At 44.9% G+C, this 15,379-nt stretch overlaps 1 protein-coding gene across 1 annotated transcript in view; it reads right to left on the minus strand.

Annotated features, from left to right (window-relative positions):
- Positions 1 to 15,379, minus strand: part of iqgap1 (IQ motif containing GTPase activating protein 1) — a 43,095-nt gene that overhangs the window by 14,976 nt on the left and 12,740 nt on the right. The window contains exons 3-14 of the mRNA XM_085408289.1: positions 7,084 to 7,240; positions 6,908 to 6,985; positions 5,430 to 5,506; positions 4,421 to 4,488; positions 3,713 to 3,826; positions 3,034 to 3,212; positions 2,646 to 2,733; positions 2,401 to 2,558; positions 2,236 to 2,320; positions 2,001 to 2,164; positions 1,043 to 1,203; positions 813 to 937 (exon numbers count right to left, since the gene is read on the minus strand). Coding sequence (XP_085264415.1) covers positions 813 to 937; positions 1,043 to 1,203; positions 2,001 to 2,164; positions 2,236 to 2,320; positions 2,401 to 2,558; positions 2,646 to 2,733; positions 3,034 to 3,212; positions 3,713 to 3,826; positions 4,421 to 4,488; positions 5,430 to 5,506; positions 6,908 to 6,985; positions 7,084 to 7,240 — 1,454 coding nt within the window. The remainder of the gene's footprint in view (positions 1 to 812; positions 938 to 1,042; positions 1,204 to 2,000; positions 2,165 to 2,235; positions 2,321 to 2,400; positions 2,559 to 2,645; positions 2,734 to 3,033; positions 3,213 to 3,712; positions 3,827 to 4,420; positions 4,489 to 5,429; positions 5,507 to 6,907; positions 6,986 to 7,083; positions 7,241 to 15,379) is intronic.

Consider the following 15,379-nt stretch of genomic DNA (forward strand, 5'->3'; position numbering starts at 1 on the left):
GAATATAACTAATAAAGGTGCTGAAATGTTCTTAAACTTGAACATATCATACAACAAATAAGAAAACATTTTATGGATCAGAGCTTAGATCATTCTGTTCTATTCATGGGTATGTTTGTGTTTTACCCAGAAACTCTGTTCATTTGTTTGTGGACTGGTGTCTCGAGTCCATAGCCATCTATTTTTTTATAACTACGGGGAGGGAGCAGAAGTGATGACACGGGGTGAGAGACGCGAGCGCCAAGTTTCCAGCTCGCTCTACCTGACCTGGCTCTATATGTTGTATTGTTACCATGGATGGGAAATTGGAACAAAGCTTTTCATGTTTATGTAGCATTTATGTAGCTGCAGCATTTTAACCAGCGAGTTTATGGGGCGTGGCTGCGTTTGTTAGACTGCCATTTGAGGAAGTACAATAATTGGCAGTTCAGTGGAGCCATCCACGGTGATGTTGGTTTAAAAACTTTATATCAAAGTGTCAAACCGATGATCTAGCAGCGCCACGCGTTTATGTTTGCTGCACGAGCACGTCTGAGACCGTGGCACTAAATCACACTTTTAATTAGGAAGACTGTCATCAATGACAGAAACTCCTTAAAACAGAAGGATGTTCAGCATTTTTTGGATGGCATCAGGAACATCATCTCAAACTTTGCTGAAATATCGTGGCTCCATGGTGTGGTGGTTTGATCCTGGGAGGACACACGAGATCAGCAAACACACCGATCTACCAGGTGAGACACCTGTGAACAAGCGAGCAGCCACAAGTTTCTGACAAAGACGTGAATGGATGCGATCGTGTGGCCTCTTACGTTCATGCTCCTCCTGCACAGCCAGGTTGACCTGGTCGATGCAGGCCTGAATGTCGTTCCAGGTCAGATAGTCGGACCCTTCCTCTCTGGCTGCTGCTTTGAGACGCATCAGTTCATCCATGTATCTGAGGAGCACAGGGGTAAAGAGTTTGCACGTCTGCTTTTGTTCACGCAGAAACACTCAAGACTTGACAAAGGACGTGTTGATGACGCCAGGCGTAGGCGCTCACCTCTGAGCGTACTCATCCTCAACATTGCTGAGTCCAGTTACGGTGCTGGACAGTTGTTTCCAGAGAGCCCCTCGGTCTCCGACGTCCAGCGCCTCGTTCATTAGCACCACCGATGACAGCATCTCCACGGCAACGAGCAGCTCGGGGTGGGTAAGGTTACCCTGCGGGACAGAAACATAAAGCGCTTCATATGTAAAACTACCATTATTGCTACTAAAATAATCAACTACACTGTTTACTCGGTCATGAAGGAGGTCGTAAGATACACACCGCTTCCAGTCCAGTATATAATAAATATACACCAAGCATGGCTCCATGCTCGGGTAGGAAATGGGAATTCAAACATGGAGCATGGAAAACAGGACCAAAGTATTCCATGTGGAAATAAATAAAATCTTTCTTAGTTACAGAAACTGGTACGGTGAGTTTGATACGACAACACTGCACCTGCACATTTTATGCTTGCTAACCAGGCTTGCTAGCATTAGCTAATAGGTTAGTGGTTGACGCTCTCACACAATGAGGTCACGATTGGCGCCAAAGGAGACACGGCAACGACAAGTTCACAACCCAATGGCTGCCATCACGGTGAGCACATGCTGTGCTACAAAAGACGGATTCTGATGTCTGTCGTGGAAAACACACGAAAAAACTTTTTGGGGGAAAAAAAAAAAAAGTATATTCTCACATAGATGAGAACTTGGGTTAGGAGTACTTCCTACCTCGGTCTGTGCAGACTTTAGTGTCCTTTCTGTTTTGTGTACGTCTCAGTGAAAAATAAAATAAACTGTGCTATCATCAGAGCAGGCTGGATCCCAATAGAGCACCTGTTGTGATATAAACTGGAAGACTGTCAGCTGCTGCTGTAATTGGCATTAAAGCCACACGAACACGTTTCTCTGCTGAGAACTGTGTCAGTGAGCGTTCACATTATTCACTGAGCTTTGGGTCCAGGTACCTCTTGGCTCTGCTGCTGCAGGCTGGCTAGCTCTCTCTGGTAGAGGTCTGCAGCGCTCGGGTAGACCTCAGGCAGCTGTGCGTCAGGGTTCATGAGCTCCTCCACCGTCTTTTCTGGCACACCTTCTCTGATTGCATTATTGATCCGTTCCACTGCTTTCAGCACTGCACAGAGACAGGAACCGAGTTACAAACGCATAGATAACTTTTTTATAACACAGTTGTTACAGTCGTACTCTTTAGGTAGCTCTCTGCTATCCCGTTGGCCACGTCCACGCCGCTCTGCAGCTCGTCCTTAGTCAGGGCTTCTCCTGGAGACGTCTAAGAAGGAGAAACCAGGTTAATGTGGAAAGAGGGACGCAGGCTTGCTACAGTGGTGGCTGTTAGACTGTTGACCCCACCTGCTCTTTGTTCTCTCGGTCACCCTGCAGCTGTTTCAGGTACCAGGCTTTGTTCTGGGGCTGCAGGTTCTGAATGCCCATGGCCTTCAGCGCCTCATACAACTTATCCTCATCTCCACTCAGCAAGGCCTGTTCAGCTTCACTCAAAGCATTGTTCACTGTTGGAGAGAGGTCGGCATTTCCACGAGTGCACCACAGAATCCAGTAAATACCACAGAGTGTGTGTGTGTGCTGATGTAGCTTACCGTTGACCTTATTGACATTGCCTTGGATTTCTGCCTGGGTAAGAAGCTCATCGTAGATGTCCCTCTCTGCCTCGGCGTTCTCCATTTGCTGTGAGAGCAAAGCAGCACGTTACACGTTTGCACTGCATGATACTAGAATAAGATGTTTGTGCGCTTAAAGGGATGTTTGGGCCATGCATTCAAAGTGCATCAGTATGGCAGTGCTTCGTTTTAGCCATTCTCAGCACATCGCAGACTAATGCCAACATTTTCTTCCATCTTCAGGCTGAACCTTCAATTATTTTCTAATCAAAAAGCAGACGCGACTGCTATGAGCTCCCTTCATCTTTAATTATAAAATAATGTGCCTCAGGCTGCTATGAAAGCAGTGGACGGTAAATCCAGTTACCCGCTTGCGTGAGTTGGCCACCTTCTTCCCTTTGGCCTGGTACAACGTGTCGTGGTACTGCTGAGCACAGCTGGGATCCAGTTTGACCAGCATGGCGTTGGGGTTTTGCATAGCGGCCAGCGTGCCCTCTGGTACGCCCTGGTCAATGGCCTCATTTATGGCAATCACAGCAGCGTGCACTGAGGAGGAGAAGCAGTCACACCGTTTACTTTGTTAGTTTTTGTGGAAAAACTTTGAAACGTGGGATTGTAACATCGCTGCCTTACCAGGCTGTTAAAATTGTGTCCTTTGAGCCACAGCTGACTAAATGAAGTCACTTTTCAACTGGTGTTATATACGACACAGTAAAGACGTCACTCATCAACAGATCTTTATCGATCACGTCTCCATTTAAGAAATCATTTATTGGAAGAATTCACAAACGTGACGTGTTTGTTTCTGATTGTCTGTGGCTGTAGAGATGCCGTCTGACGCAGTGATGTCAGGTTGGCTTTGGACTGGACTGAAGTAAACAAAGGCAGGCCGACGGTTTCTTACTTAATCAACAATCAAACGTCCTAAATTCCTGAGTTGGAATAATCCTGAGACGGATGGGAAGAAATGCATCCGTTTCATTAAAGCATTTATTAGAAGCTCTGAGAGCCCGCCCCCTCCCAGCGACACCCGAGCCCCTGCTTACATGCCGCTTCATCCACTGAGAGCTCATTGGCCAGGATCCCACCAATCTTGCTGAAGGCGGGCATCTGGATTCCATACTTTTCCAGCTCGCTCTTCATGTTGTTGATCTCCTCCTCTGGGAGAGAGAAGACAGAGCAGATGGAACAGATCCACGGATCGCAGCGGAGAGGGAAAAAGAGAGAAAGGAGTAGGGTTGGGGGGCAGAGACAGACTGTTCCTGGCTCATGTGTGATAATCTGATTTTGGAGACTGGCTCAGGGACAGTGAGCTGAGCTGGGCTGACAGGAAACCCTCTGACAGTTACTAATGACTTTCACATTTCCAGGAGCTCCTCCGCTCTTTACTCACAGCGCTGCCAGTGCTGCTCTCAGGCTGACGGCAGTTTCACCATGATTTACATATTACTGTATGTTGTTACAGTGGTGGAGGCTCATAGCAATGACATGACATTTAGCATCACGTGATGAGGTCAGGGGAAGTGTACAAGTATTCCCTGCATAGCGGCTCCAAGCTTTTGTTTACAAGTGGAAGCCAATCAGAAGAAACCCAGCAGCGTGATGTTTAACCATAACAATACAGAATGAGCACCACAGGTTACCTGTAAGCGGCACGCTAACTTTGGCAGTGGTCTGGATTTAAGACGACATAAGGACGTTAATAAGAAGCAAACGAGGAAAACAGATGCGCACGTTCAGGCTCGCACTCTTACCAGTGAAATCGACTTTTCCATACAGGTCCTGGATCTGAGGTGCCAGACCCAACTTGAACAAGTACAGACTGCAACACAGGGGAGAAAAGAAGTGAGTATAAACATGAGTGAAGATGTGCAGAAGAAGAGATGAGCGTCACCACAGGAACGCATATAAACACCAGCGCTTGGCTGACACCTCCAACAACTCCAGGATTTTACTACTCGTTTTATTTTTGGTTACGCAATCGACAAATAGTGAACAGCCAATATGTATGAAATATATGAAAAGTACTGTATGTGCCTTTGCTAAAGGCTGGAAATACTACTTTTAATTATCACTGTGAAGAGGTTCAAACCAAGGAGACGTGATTATTCAGCATGTGCCTATAAATGATCTCAGCTGACCTGGGGCTAAAAGGATATTTAGACTGAACAACAGCGATGTGTAAAAGTGAACTCTGAAGGTTACAGGTAGGAAAGTTAGTTTTGCTGTGAAGTAGAGCAGCAGCACAAGAGGATGAAGAAGGAGGATTTGGGATGGCAGTTTTCAGAGGCACCATGTCTTAATCTGAGAAGATGTTTCAGAGCCGCCTTAACACACCGACCACCACAGTAACCGTGAAGGTTTACAAGCTGCTGTACAGCTGCTCACAGCACCAGTTGGACAAACCACACACTTCAGTGTTTACAGTAGAGCACATTTCTGTGGCAGTGCATGTGTGCGTTTTCTTTAGGAGGGTAATTACAGAGCTCAGAGCAATGACAACATCTGCTCTGCTGGCTTTGAAGGCATCAACATCCTTTACACCTGAGCGTGCAATCAAAACAAATGAGCACATACTCTGTGCCGCTGGATACCTCAGTGTCACAGACCCATTGTTGGAGCCTTTTTCAAAAGTCACGCCATATGCTGAGCGCTCCAGGCTTTAATGCTTTTAAAAAAAGAGCCTCAGCAGCAGTCTGAACTGCAGGGCAGCTAAAGCTGGGTCCTTACTGTCAAATCAAACTCAAAGGACGAGACACAAACCTGAGTGCATGTATGCAGTAGATGCAGCGTGGCATGTTCTTCCGGTCATATATGTCTGTGGTCTCAGGGTAGAAGATCTGAAACACAGAGACAACGGCTTCATCATGTCGCAGCATGTGTGCAGGAGTGACTCAGTATATTAGCTCAATGGTGGGATTACTCAATGCAGCTCTTCTATTCACACGCCCTGGCGCTGCCTCTGTGGCACAACTGGAATGAAACATTTAACACAGCTACCAGCGGGTCATTTTCATGTCTGATAGTCGATTTTATTCACGTCCAACTAAATGACCCGCTGCCAGTTTGCTCATGTGGAAATTTCTCACAAAGGAGCCTCGTTACTACAACAGGCCAGTGTTTCCTCATTTTAGGCTGAGTGCTCCTTTACTGTCCTGAATGGACAGTTTACAAACCTGCCAACTTCTCCAAAGCACTCCGAGCGTCCGAGGAGTTCAGACCACAGTATCAAAGTCAACGTCCACTGAAGGGAAAGCTTGTTTGAAGCAATCAGTCACTCTGAAAAACGCTGCTGTCATCAAAAATGGGAATCAACCTAAAACTCATTCTTTTCATATAAAAGCTACATTTAGTGATTCATTTTAAACATTTGACACGAGGGTAAAGCACCGTTCTGTCACGATGCACAGGGACGGCAGTGCTCTTTAAACTGAGTATTGGTGAGCTGCACTTCAGCGCTGCTCTGAGGATCCTTCTCTGTCGTCTGGCAGCCGTGGCCATCGAGCTCTTTTTCCATCCGACTGTTCATTCGTTTGGTTTGAATTATCAGGAAAAAAAACCCACACCCACTCAGGTCAGACAAACAGCTCAATGCCTGAGGAAATTTAAATTACAGAGTTTCTGACATCCCACTCAAATGCAAGAACAAAGTAAAAATAAAGAACTGCTTTTTTGTGGGGTTGGCATCTTATTTGTAATCTGATATTACCTGTAGCTGCTATCATGACCTTGGTTGATAAAAAAAAAGCTCATCAGGTAAAGTAAGTGTCTCCAAACATTCTGAGCAATAAACTAAAACTGTGTGACTTTTAATGTCCCAGCAGTTTCCCATTCTGACAAACGCATGAAAACAACAAGGTCGGAGGAATGGCCCCCCACCCCCCCAACACTGACACGGCAGCATTAATACTGTAGGACTTAAGCCGCTTATTTAAATCTGACAAAGAACTACTCTTAACAGTCACTGGCTGCAGGACCGACACCCTGTCATATATTTACTGTAACGTCATCTCTAGCACACTTCTTTGCAAGCTTAGCTCAGGCTACCTGGGATCATTTGATGTCTTGAGGGTGAGAAATTGAAATGTCAAACAAAGCATGTGCTTTGAATGTGAGCACTGGCATCACGTAACTGGCTGACAATATGCAAAACCAACACAATCCAGTAAGTCTCTGTTGTAAATGCTTAACTGACAGTTTGTGCACATTTGTGTCCCCTGTGGGCTTTGAGCCGGCCTTACCTTTGGCAGTCCCTTCTCTGCCATGGCGTTGAGCCACTGGATGACATTGTCTGTGTGTCTAAAATGAAGACCAGTCGCCTGTAAGAGAGACGTATTACATCAGAGGAGAACAAAGGCTCACAGTAACAAATTACAGTAAATAAATGACAAATGCATAAACATCTGCATGTTTTCACCTTGTAACGTGTCTGCTCACGGTCGTAAATCTTCTTGAGGGAAACTGTCTGCGGCGCAAAGAAGTTGCCCAGTTTGGCCAGATAAACGCCGTTTCTCAGCCCCTCCTCCAGCTCTGTTGTTGGAGGCAAGTCCTCATCCAGGCAGGCCTCCATCCATCTGCAAGGAGGGCAGCACAAACACGTATCATGCATTACAGTCAACAAAAAGCACAACTTCAAGTGAAGATGGAAACACTGCAGTGCCTCTTAAAGGCCATGAAACAAAGTGAGTCATTGCTCACAGCATTTAAAAGCAAATATCACAGATGCATGCAAAGAACATTTGGTCTTGATGTTTAGATTTCCCCCAATAGGTTTAAAGGCGACAAAGCTAACCATAGCCGATAGCTATAAGCTAATTCAACACACTTAGCAAGACCGCTCTCGAGATCATTTTCTGGCAAATACTCAGAAACCTGCTCTGAAGTACAGCTGAGAAGTTTTGGTTTTTAACCCAAAGCACAAACAACTTTTTGTATGTAATGCACGCTAGTGTTAGCACGTGCAGATAGCAACACTGCACCTCCATGACTGCCACCCCTGCTATTAGAATAAGAGCAAAACACTTTCATCTAAAACGGTTCTTTTTGTATAGCAAGTTTTATTTCAGGATAAATGCCATTAAAATATAAACACATCGGCCATCAGAAGTTTCCACAGAAACATTTTCCTACCATAGCCTGATTCATTGGTTATTATGAATAAGGAGTAAGCCCTTCTCGGGTTTAATATTAATGCCGCAGGTCCAAAAGGTCCAACCTCACAGTTAAAAAGGATCCAACTAGTGTCTTGACTTGATCTCAGGGGGAAAGAGCACAGCTTTCCTTCCTGTGTTGATCCGTTTCACACATCAGTATTAATTCTCTGCAGCTCCAAGACAACAAACCCCCCTAACCTGGTTAGTGCTGCTAACCCCTCAGCATTCCTCACGCGTGACATTTCATTTCTTCCAGGTCACACTGTGGAGGCGCATTCCCGCTGAGTGACAGTGTCAGCCCCGGGCCACAGAGCAGACACGCTGAGCTCTCTCACTGGGACGCAACTGGTGGACTAGATTCCACCAGCAAATGTCACTTACCAGTAACAACATATGAAGCCAGCCAATGTTAGTATGTAATTTAAATCACCCTGTCATCTCCTTTCATTCTCTTAAATACGGGTCAGTTTACACTCATTAAAGGAGGAATGATCCCTGCAGCAAAGCATCATGGCGGCGTGTAACAGCATGGTGAACTTTTCTGCTCTAACACTGGTTATGAAACTACTCTGAGTTTTATCTGTGTAACGTCACAGTGTGAAGGCAGTGAAATGAAATGTGTTCTTGTGAACAGACAGCCTGTGTTTGCATTCGCTAAGGAAACACTCCCACTCTTCAGAAACAGCACAAGGTTAACTCTACGCTGATTACAAGATTCCTTTCTTCCTACAGACAGACTGTCCTTAACACACACACACACACACACACACGCACGCACGCACGCACGCACGCACACACACACACACACACACACACACACACACACACACACACTTGTGAAAACTGTCTCTGACTTTATTCAATCAAATACAAAGTACAGAGGCTCATTTTTAGGCAATATCCACGTCTAAGCTCTTGTTAAAACACTTGTGTGACGAAACATTCACAGCAACATTTTCCAACGTGAGAAGCCAGCGAACCACCAGCTGAAACAACTTCCCTCTCAGGAAGTCGTGACACAGGGTCTCCAGACAGGCCTGCTATTGAGGCTGAGGTGATGGACCCACAGCGCAGGGCTCGGGCCTGCCAGGCAGGAACAAGCCCCCCCTTTCACTGCACATGGGAGCAGTGAAAGGCTCCACAAAGGCTGCTCAGTAATGGCTCTTTTATCAAGGCTATACACATTCCCCTTTTCCCCCAAACACAGACACACCCTCCACTTAACTGGGAAGGACGGCGGCCATGAATGGGATCTCTGAATTGTTTGTCGTCAATTATGGCAAAGAGCTGCCAAAAATGATCCGTGTGACATTTACAGGCGTGTCTACAATTCAAAAAATAACCACAAATATGAAAATGTTATCTGAAGTCTCTAAAGTGGCTGTAAACAGTCTTATCAAAGACGTGACGGTTCAAGAACGTCCTCTGGGACAAGCTCATCGAAGGCTAAAGCTACATTCATGTCATACCAAAAAGATCACCATTAGAAAACTTCTGATATCAAGTTTTTTTGTCCCACTCGACAAAACAGTTTAAGAGCTGCACGCTTTCACACGGACATTAAGTCAGGATTCATGTTTGTGAAACGAAACCAAATCAAATGTTCACACGTCACACTTCAATGATAATATTGGACCGATACTAAAAGCATGAGACAAAGCAAATTAGTGACAATTAAGATTATTTTTAATACTTTTTCCAACAAGGTCCTTATTTAGGAGACAGCTTTCAGTATGTATACTAGCTAGCAACAGTTTACACTGGAAGTACCAGTTTAATGATTTCTGTTGAAAAGCACTAACATTCAGTGCTGACACTCACACTGAATATACGTATTCACAAAGAACTGCAGATGTTTGATGCTCATCGTCCTGCTTTTACTTAAGTTTCAGTTTAATCACTTCTGTAAAACCAAAGGAGTGGCTAATGGCTAATGGCACAGACAGCTAACATGATGTAATGCAGTGTGTGAAAACCAGGCTCAAGCTCAGGTTACTTTTTTAAAATGGTAAGAAGACATCAAACTAAATCAATCTACATGAGTGTGGTTTCATAATGATGACAATAACGTTACACTGCTGTGATTCAGACATGGACGATTTTTTAAAGACAGGAATTCTAAAGTTGTTACATTCTGATAATAAATCTCATCTGTGGAGCTGTAGAAGTTTGTGAATGTAACAGTAATATGCAGAATAAACTACAAGGCCAAATAACCAGTGTTGGGAGGTTACTTTTAAAGTGTATTCCACTACAGATTACATGCCCCAAAATGTATTTTGTAACTTATTCCGTTACGTTACTCAATGACAGTAACGTATTCTGAATACTTTGGATCACTTAATATATTATCATGCTGTTTACAACTACATGAATGTACTATTGTTGTGTGATTTATTACTATTACTGAAGGCTACTCGTCATACCAACTTGATGTTTAAATCTTAATATAAATGAGTAACAGTAGGTGGACATTAGGCAAGGCTGCACTTTCTGCAGCGATCTCGTATAGAAAACGATTCGTCGCGAATATAAAATAGGTCCGCGGCTCCGAACCGTAGTAAAGGGACCTCTGGCTAATACGTCGGGTTCGTGTCGGGCTCGTAGCTGAAAACTAGCTTTACTTTGTTGTCTGGGTCAACTTTGCTAGCGAGAGACAGAGAGAGGCTGAAAGGCTGCTCCAACTGAACTTATTGTTTCAGAGGAAAACACGAACACAGTGTACAGTCGAGTCTTAACAGCTTACTTACAGCTGGGCTCGTCGGGCTCTCTTTTTGGCTGCAGTGGTTATTATTATATTTACATGCTTCCAGCTCCCGTTTCTGCTCGGTGACAGCTCGTACTTTTCCTTTTTCTCCCTCCCTCGCTCACAGACACATCACGGGTATGACAGTCCATTCTCCCTGCAGCACGGACTACACTGCCCATCAGGCTACATGCTTTAGGGCGATGCCTGTAACACTCTGCCTGTTGCCTTCATATTAAATCATTTTTGTGAATAATTTTTTTAAATATTTCTTCACATCATTATGCTGCTGCAAGTAGAGGTGACATGGGCCACGAGACTGAGACACAGACATCAGAGCCTCTAGAGCCCCAAAAACAGAGAGGGCATAGCCCAACATATGAAACAGGAAAAGACCGCCGTGTAATCCATTTATTTCAGCAAAGTAACTGTATTCTGAATACCACCTTTTTAAACGGTAACTGTAACAGAATACAGTTACTCATATTTTGTATTTTAAATAGTAACGGCAGTACATGTACTCTGTTAGTCCCCAGCACTGCAAATAATCAGCCTCGAGCTGAACATCTGCTGCTGGACCCGTAGATCTTTGTTTTGAAAGGAACCTTTTCTTTTGAAAAAGCAGACAGCTGTCCTTCCTTAGGAAGCACAGCTCCAGCCCCAGAAACTGCTGCTCAACTTCTCCAGGACCACCATAGAGAGCATCCTCACAGACTGCATCACAGTGCGGTGCAGAAGCTGCACAGCTGCTGCTGGACTGTGGCAGGGCCGTACGGCTGGAGAGCCCACACCACAGACTAATACAATCCCACACAAACAGACCAAGAGCAGCTTCTTCCTCGGGCTGTGGCCTCCATCAGCCCCACCCCTCCACATACAACGAGGTGCACTGATAACTGTCAGGACACTCATGTACCCCTATATAAGCACTGTCTCAGGTTAAATAATCTATTTATCATTTTTAATATTTATACTTAATGTTATTTTGCTGATCACAGCAGTTATGTTGTTGTCCTTGTATAAAGACAAAGACTATTCTACTCTAACAGCACAGGACACAGAGGGAAACTGCAGGAATTATTGTCTCATTCCTCCTCAGATCCTGCACGCTTTCAGGAAGCCGATGTCAGTGCTGAGTTCAGAGGTCAGTCTCATAGGAAGAGGTCTGCTACTGACCGCTGTTACTCCAGGAAGACACACCGACCACGCCTCTGCCTGCTATCGAGGAGCTTCCTCTTGTTTTCCTGCATGACTTAAATCAAACGGCCTATACTTGCCCTGCACTCTCTTTGCTAGGATGGTGGGTTTGAGATTGAGGCGGAGTGTTAATAACATAAGCTAACTTCAGCCGCTTCCCTTTTCCCCAGGTTTCACTTTTGGACACAGACACACCGTTAACGTTTGATAACAGCTCAGAAATATAGGCTGTGCAGGCCACACGCCTGGTTACTGTACAGCTGAGTCACTGCTGCCCGATGCCTCTCAGGGAGCGGCCTCATAGGTTTCAATGCCTCATTGTTTGGAACAGTTAGGTCAGGGCTATAAAGAACGATAATGTGCTTCAGTGAGTCGAGTGTGCACATTAGTGAAATTATATTGGTTTAGCATGATAGACATGTGTCTAATGTGAGGCAGGTAATTACACTGATGAACCGTAATTAAGAAACCAGCATTTAGAAATTGGATGTTTGAGGGGAAAATAAAAAGTCCTTTATGAGGACAATCCTACTAAAAAGGGGAAGTCAAGCACTGCCACAGGAAATGACAATTCAGCATTTTAGTCACATGATCAAAAGAAGTCTATATGTTTGCTTATGATAGCATGAACCACACTCAGTGCTGTTTTATTATGATCTCACACCTGGTTGAGGATCTTTCTTCATTTCATGCTTTTAATTTTTTACCACTTATAACCAGATTATTTCACATGGGAGTCCAACTAAATCCTGAGTGCTAGTAACACTAGAAAATTCAGCAACTGAGGTCAGAGACAGCGAGACAGCCGCTCAAAGCTTTTATGGTTAGTCTAACTAGTTCATTTATGTTAAATACATTTCCTGCTGATTACAAAAGAAACCTTTGATCAAATTGTAGTTTATATGTTATATTGTGACAGAACTGTAAGAATAAGTTTTGGTTTAGTGAGCCAAGCACCAGTAAAGCCTCACGTCCACACCTATGGAGCTTGTTCTTTTTACATCGCTTAAAAGATCCAGGATTAACTGGATAATCCTGGATTGGCTAAACCTGGGAATGCTGATACGGTTTATTTGGTTCTAATGCAAGTGAACTGAATTAGCTGAGTAGCCATGAATCACTTGAACTGATTGCACAGTGTTGTGGTCACAGTGTAGGGGAAACGTATAGATGAATGCTGTGACAGGAGTCTGCATAGCTACAGCTCGATGAGAGCTTCTGTTTGAGGGCTCTGTGATGAAAGCCAAACAAGAAAGGAGTGGCTGTTGAATAACAATCACAGAAAACGTGACCACGTTTTTACCAAACCACAGCAGCCGCTGTTTGTCCAACGATGCTCGCTCCACCTGAAATCTTCTTCGTGTCATGAATGCAGCATTTGACTGAAACCTCCCAAACCAGACGAGCCCGGCGTGGTTGGACATTTAGTTCCGTCATGTAATACATGCAATAACCGTGCTGTGCAGCAGGTTTGATTTCTATGCTATTTTACTGTGACACCCAATCCAACAGGAGAAATATCTGGGACCTCATCAAATCATTGGCAGTTTGCAGGATTACCATCCTGGTTAAAATGGGAATGCCCCTGTGGAGAACGATCCCTGCGACACACGTATTCATTGGTGCGATGAGCAGAAACACATGCATCACCAGGCCTAACATTGGGCCACTTTTAGCCCGTGGATGGACCGAGCTGTGGAGAAAAGCAGGAAAAGGCTGAGTGGCGACAGCGCCAAGCTTCGGCACTTATCGACGTGCTCTCAGTCTCGCATTGTTCCCCAGCATTACAGACCTATTTCTGTGTGTGCCTGAAAAGAGAAGGGTAGGAAGTGGTGTTTACATAATAGCTGGAAAGGCAAATGATGTGTGGTGAGCCTTATCTAGCAGCAGCACAATGTCAAGGCACACGTGGCCTCTATGTCCTGCTCTGTGAACCTCTGTGATGCTAAAGGAAGGTGTGTATGCTCAGCCACAACTCTAACACCACAGGCCAATCCAGCCCAGCGGGAATCTGACTGCGTTTCATGGAAAACGAGGCTGTGAGTGATGGAGGGAGACGAGGAGAGAAATGACAGGAGGGAATACAAAGAAAGATGAGTCAAAGCCAAGTTGTCCATTACATGCTTTGCTGCAACACTGGAATCTGTGCACCAAGTGACCTTGCACTTTCCCCACTCACAGTCAAACAGCCTGTCCTGTCTGTGACAGCAAAGCCAACCACGTTACCCTGCACTCACCCACGCCTGCTCCACACAACCCTCTGCTGTCCTTTATGCTACAGAAGGCTTTGATGGATTTATTATTTGCCACCTTGGACATTCTGCTGCATTCTCGTGATAAACGTGAGCTCAGCACATATGCAGGTATGTGCAACAAAAGCTCAAGATTCAGGCTACACCAGCTGCTTTGTTTCAGACACTTTTTCCTGTCCTTGACTCTGTATGATGTTAGAGAGAGCTAATGTAGATAATGCAGTTATCTAAGGCAGCGGTCCCCAAACAGCTGCTGCTGAAACCTTATCGTTATCAGGACTCAAAAAGCCTTTTTAAGACAGAAGATGAACAAACTTATCCGAAAAATAAGGACGACTTGGAACTGTGAAGTATGCAAAGCAGCTCTCGTAGAGCCCAAGAGTCCCAGCACGTCCGACCTGCTTTTACTCGAGTCCCAGACGAGGTCACCTGAGGTCAAATAACAGCTGATGTACAGTACAGCAGGGGGTTGGTGAGCAGGGACGAAACTATTGTGAAGTCCAGAGTGTAACTTGCAGTCTCAGGTTTCACAGGTGGAGGTAGGGCGGGACCTTTCCCGCAGGGCCTTTATGGAGCACTAATCCCTCTCCCTTTCATTCCCATCTCATTCCCTCATTCTCAACTGTTTACTGCCAGCCGAGTGACTCAGGCCTGTTTTCTGGGACGCCTCGCTGTCTCCCAGGAAACAGGCAGCAGGTAGTATTTACACAAATACCCAAAATACTACACTGAATACTACGATGAAGACTCATGTCTCAAAAGGCACAAAGAGCAGAGGAAAGCTGAGTTTCCTGTTAAAACAACCAAGCAAAGAAAAAGAGAAGAAACTAGTAAACAAGTGTTTTTAACTGAAATTTCATCAACAAAAATAAAACTTTGCTCAGAATGAATAAAACAAAAATGTCATCCTTGGAAGCTTTTCATTTATATGGAATCAGCACATCAGCTGAGCCTTCAGGTTTAGTCACCTGACGACTGTAATGGCATCGAAGAGGCCATTTTTCACCTCCTACGCTGGCTGTGACATTACGTAACAGGTATTGCAGCAGCAGCAGCAGCTGTACACAACAGCGTTGGGAAACTTTTGAAAACAGGAAACTGCAGGCAGTTGGCCGGAGCTTTAGGAGGAACTGTGCTGCTCTTGAAGGGTGAGAACACCGGGCTTCTGTTTTACACTGCAACATGACGCTCGGCATGGGGACAGTCCTAATCTTAACTTCAACACCAAAATACAGATTTACAGTTTAAAGCCTTTCATTGCTGTTGCTTCAATTCTCCTCGTCCATGCAATCGATGTTCGTTTTCCTTTTTTAAGCATAAACTTCCTAAAATCTTCTTTTCAGTACTGTGGGTGTCAGATAAGCT

The sequence above is a fragment of the Rhamphochromis longiceps genome, linkage group LG1, assembly GCF_057381845.1.
Source record: "Rhamphochromis longiceps isolate RC_006_pf linkage group LG1, R_longiceps_female_GT1.1, whole genome shotgun sequence".
NCBI classification, from domain to species: domain Eukaryota; kingdom Metazoa; phylum Chordata; class Actinopteri; order Cichliformes; family Cichlidae; genus Rhamphochromis; species Rhamphochromis longiceps.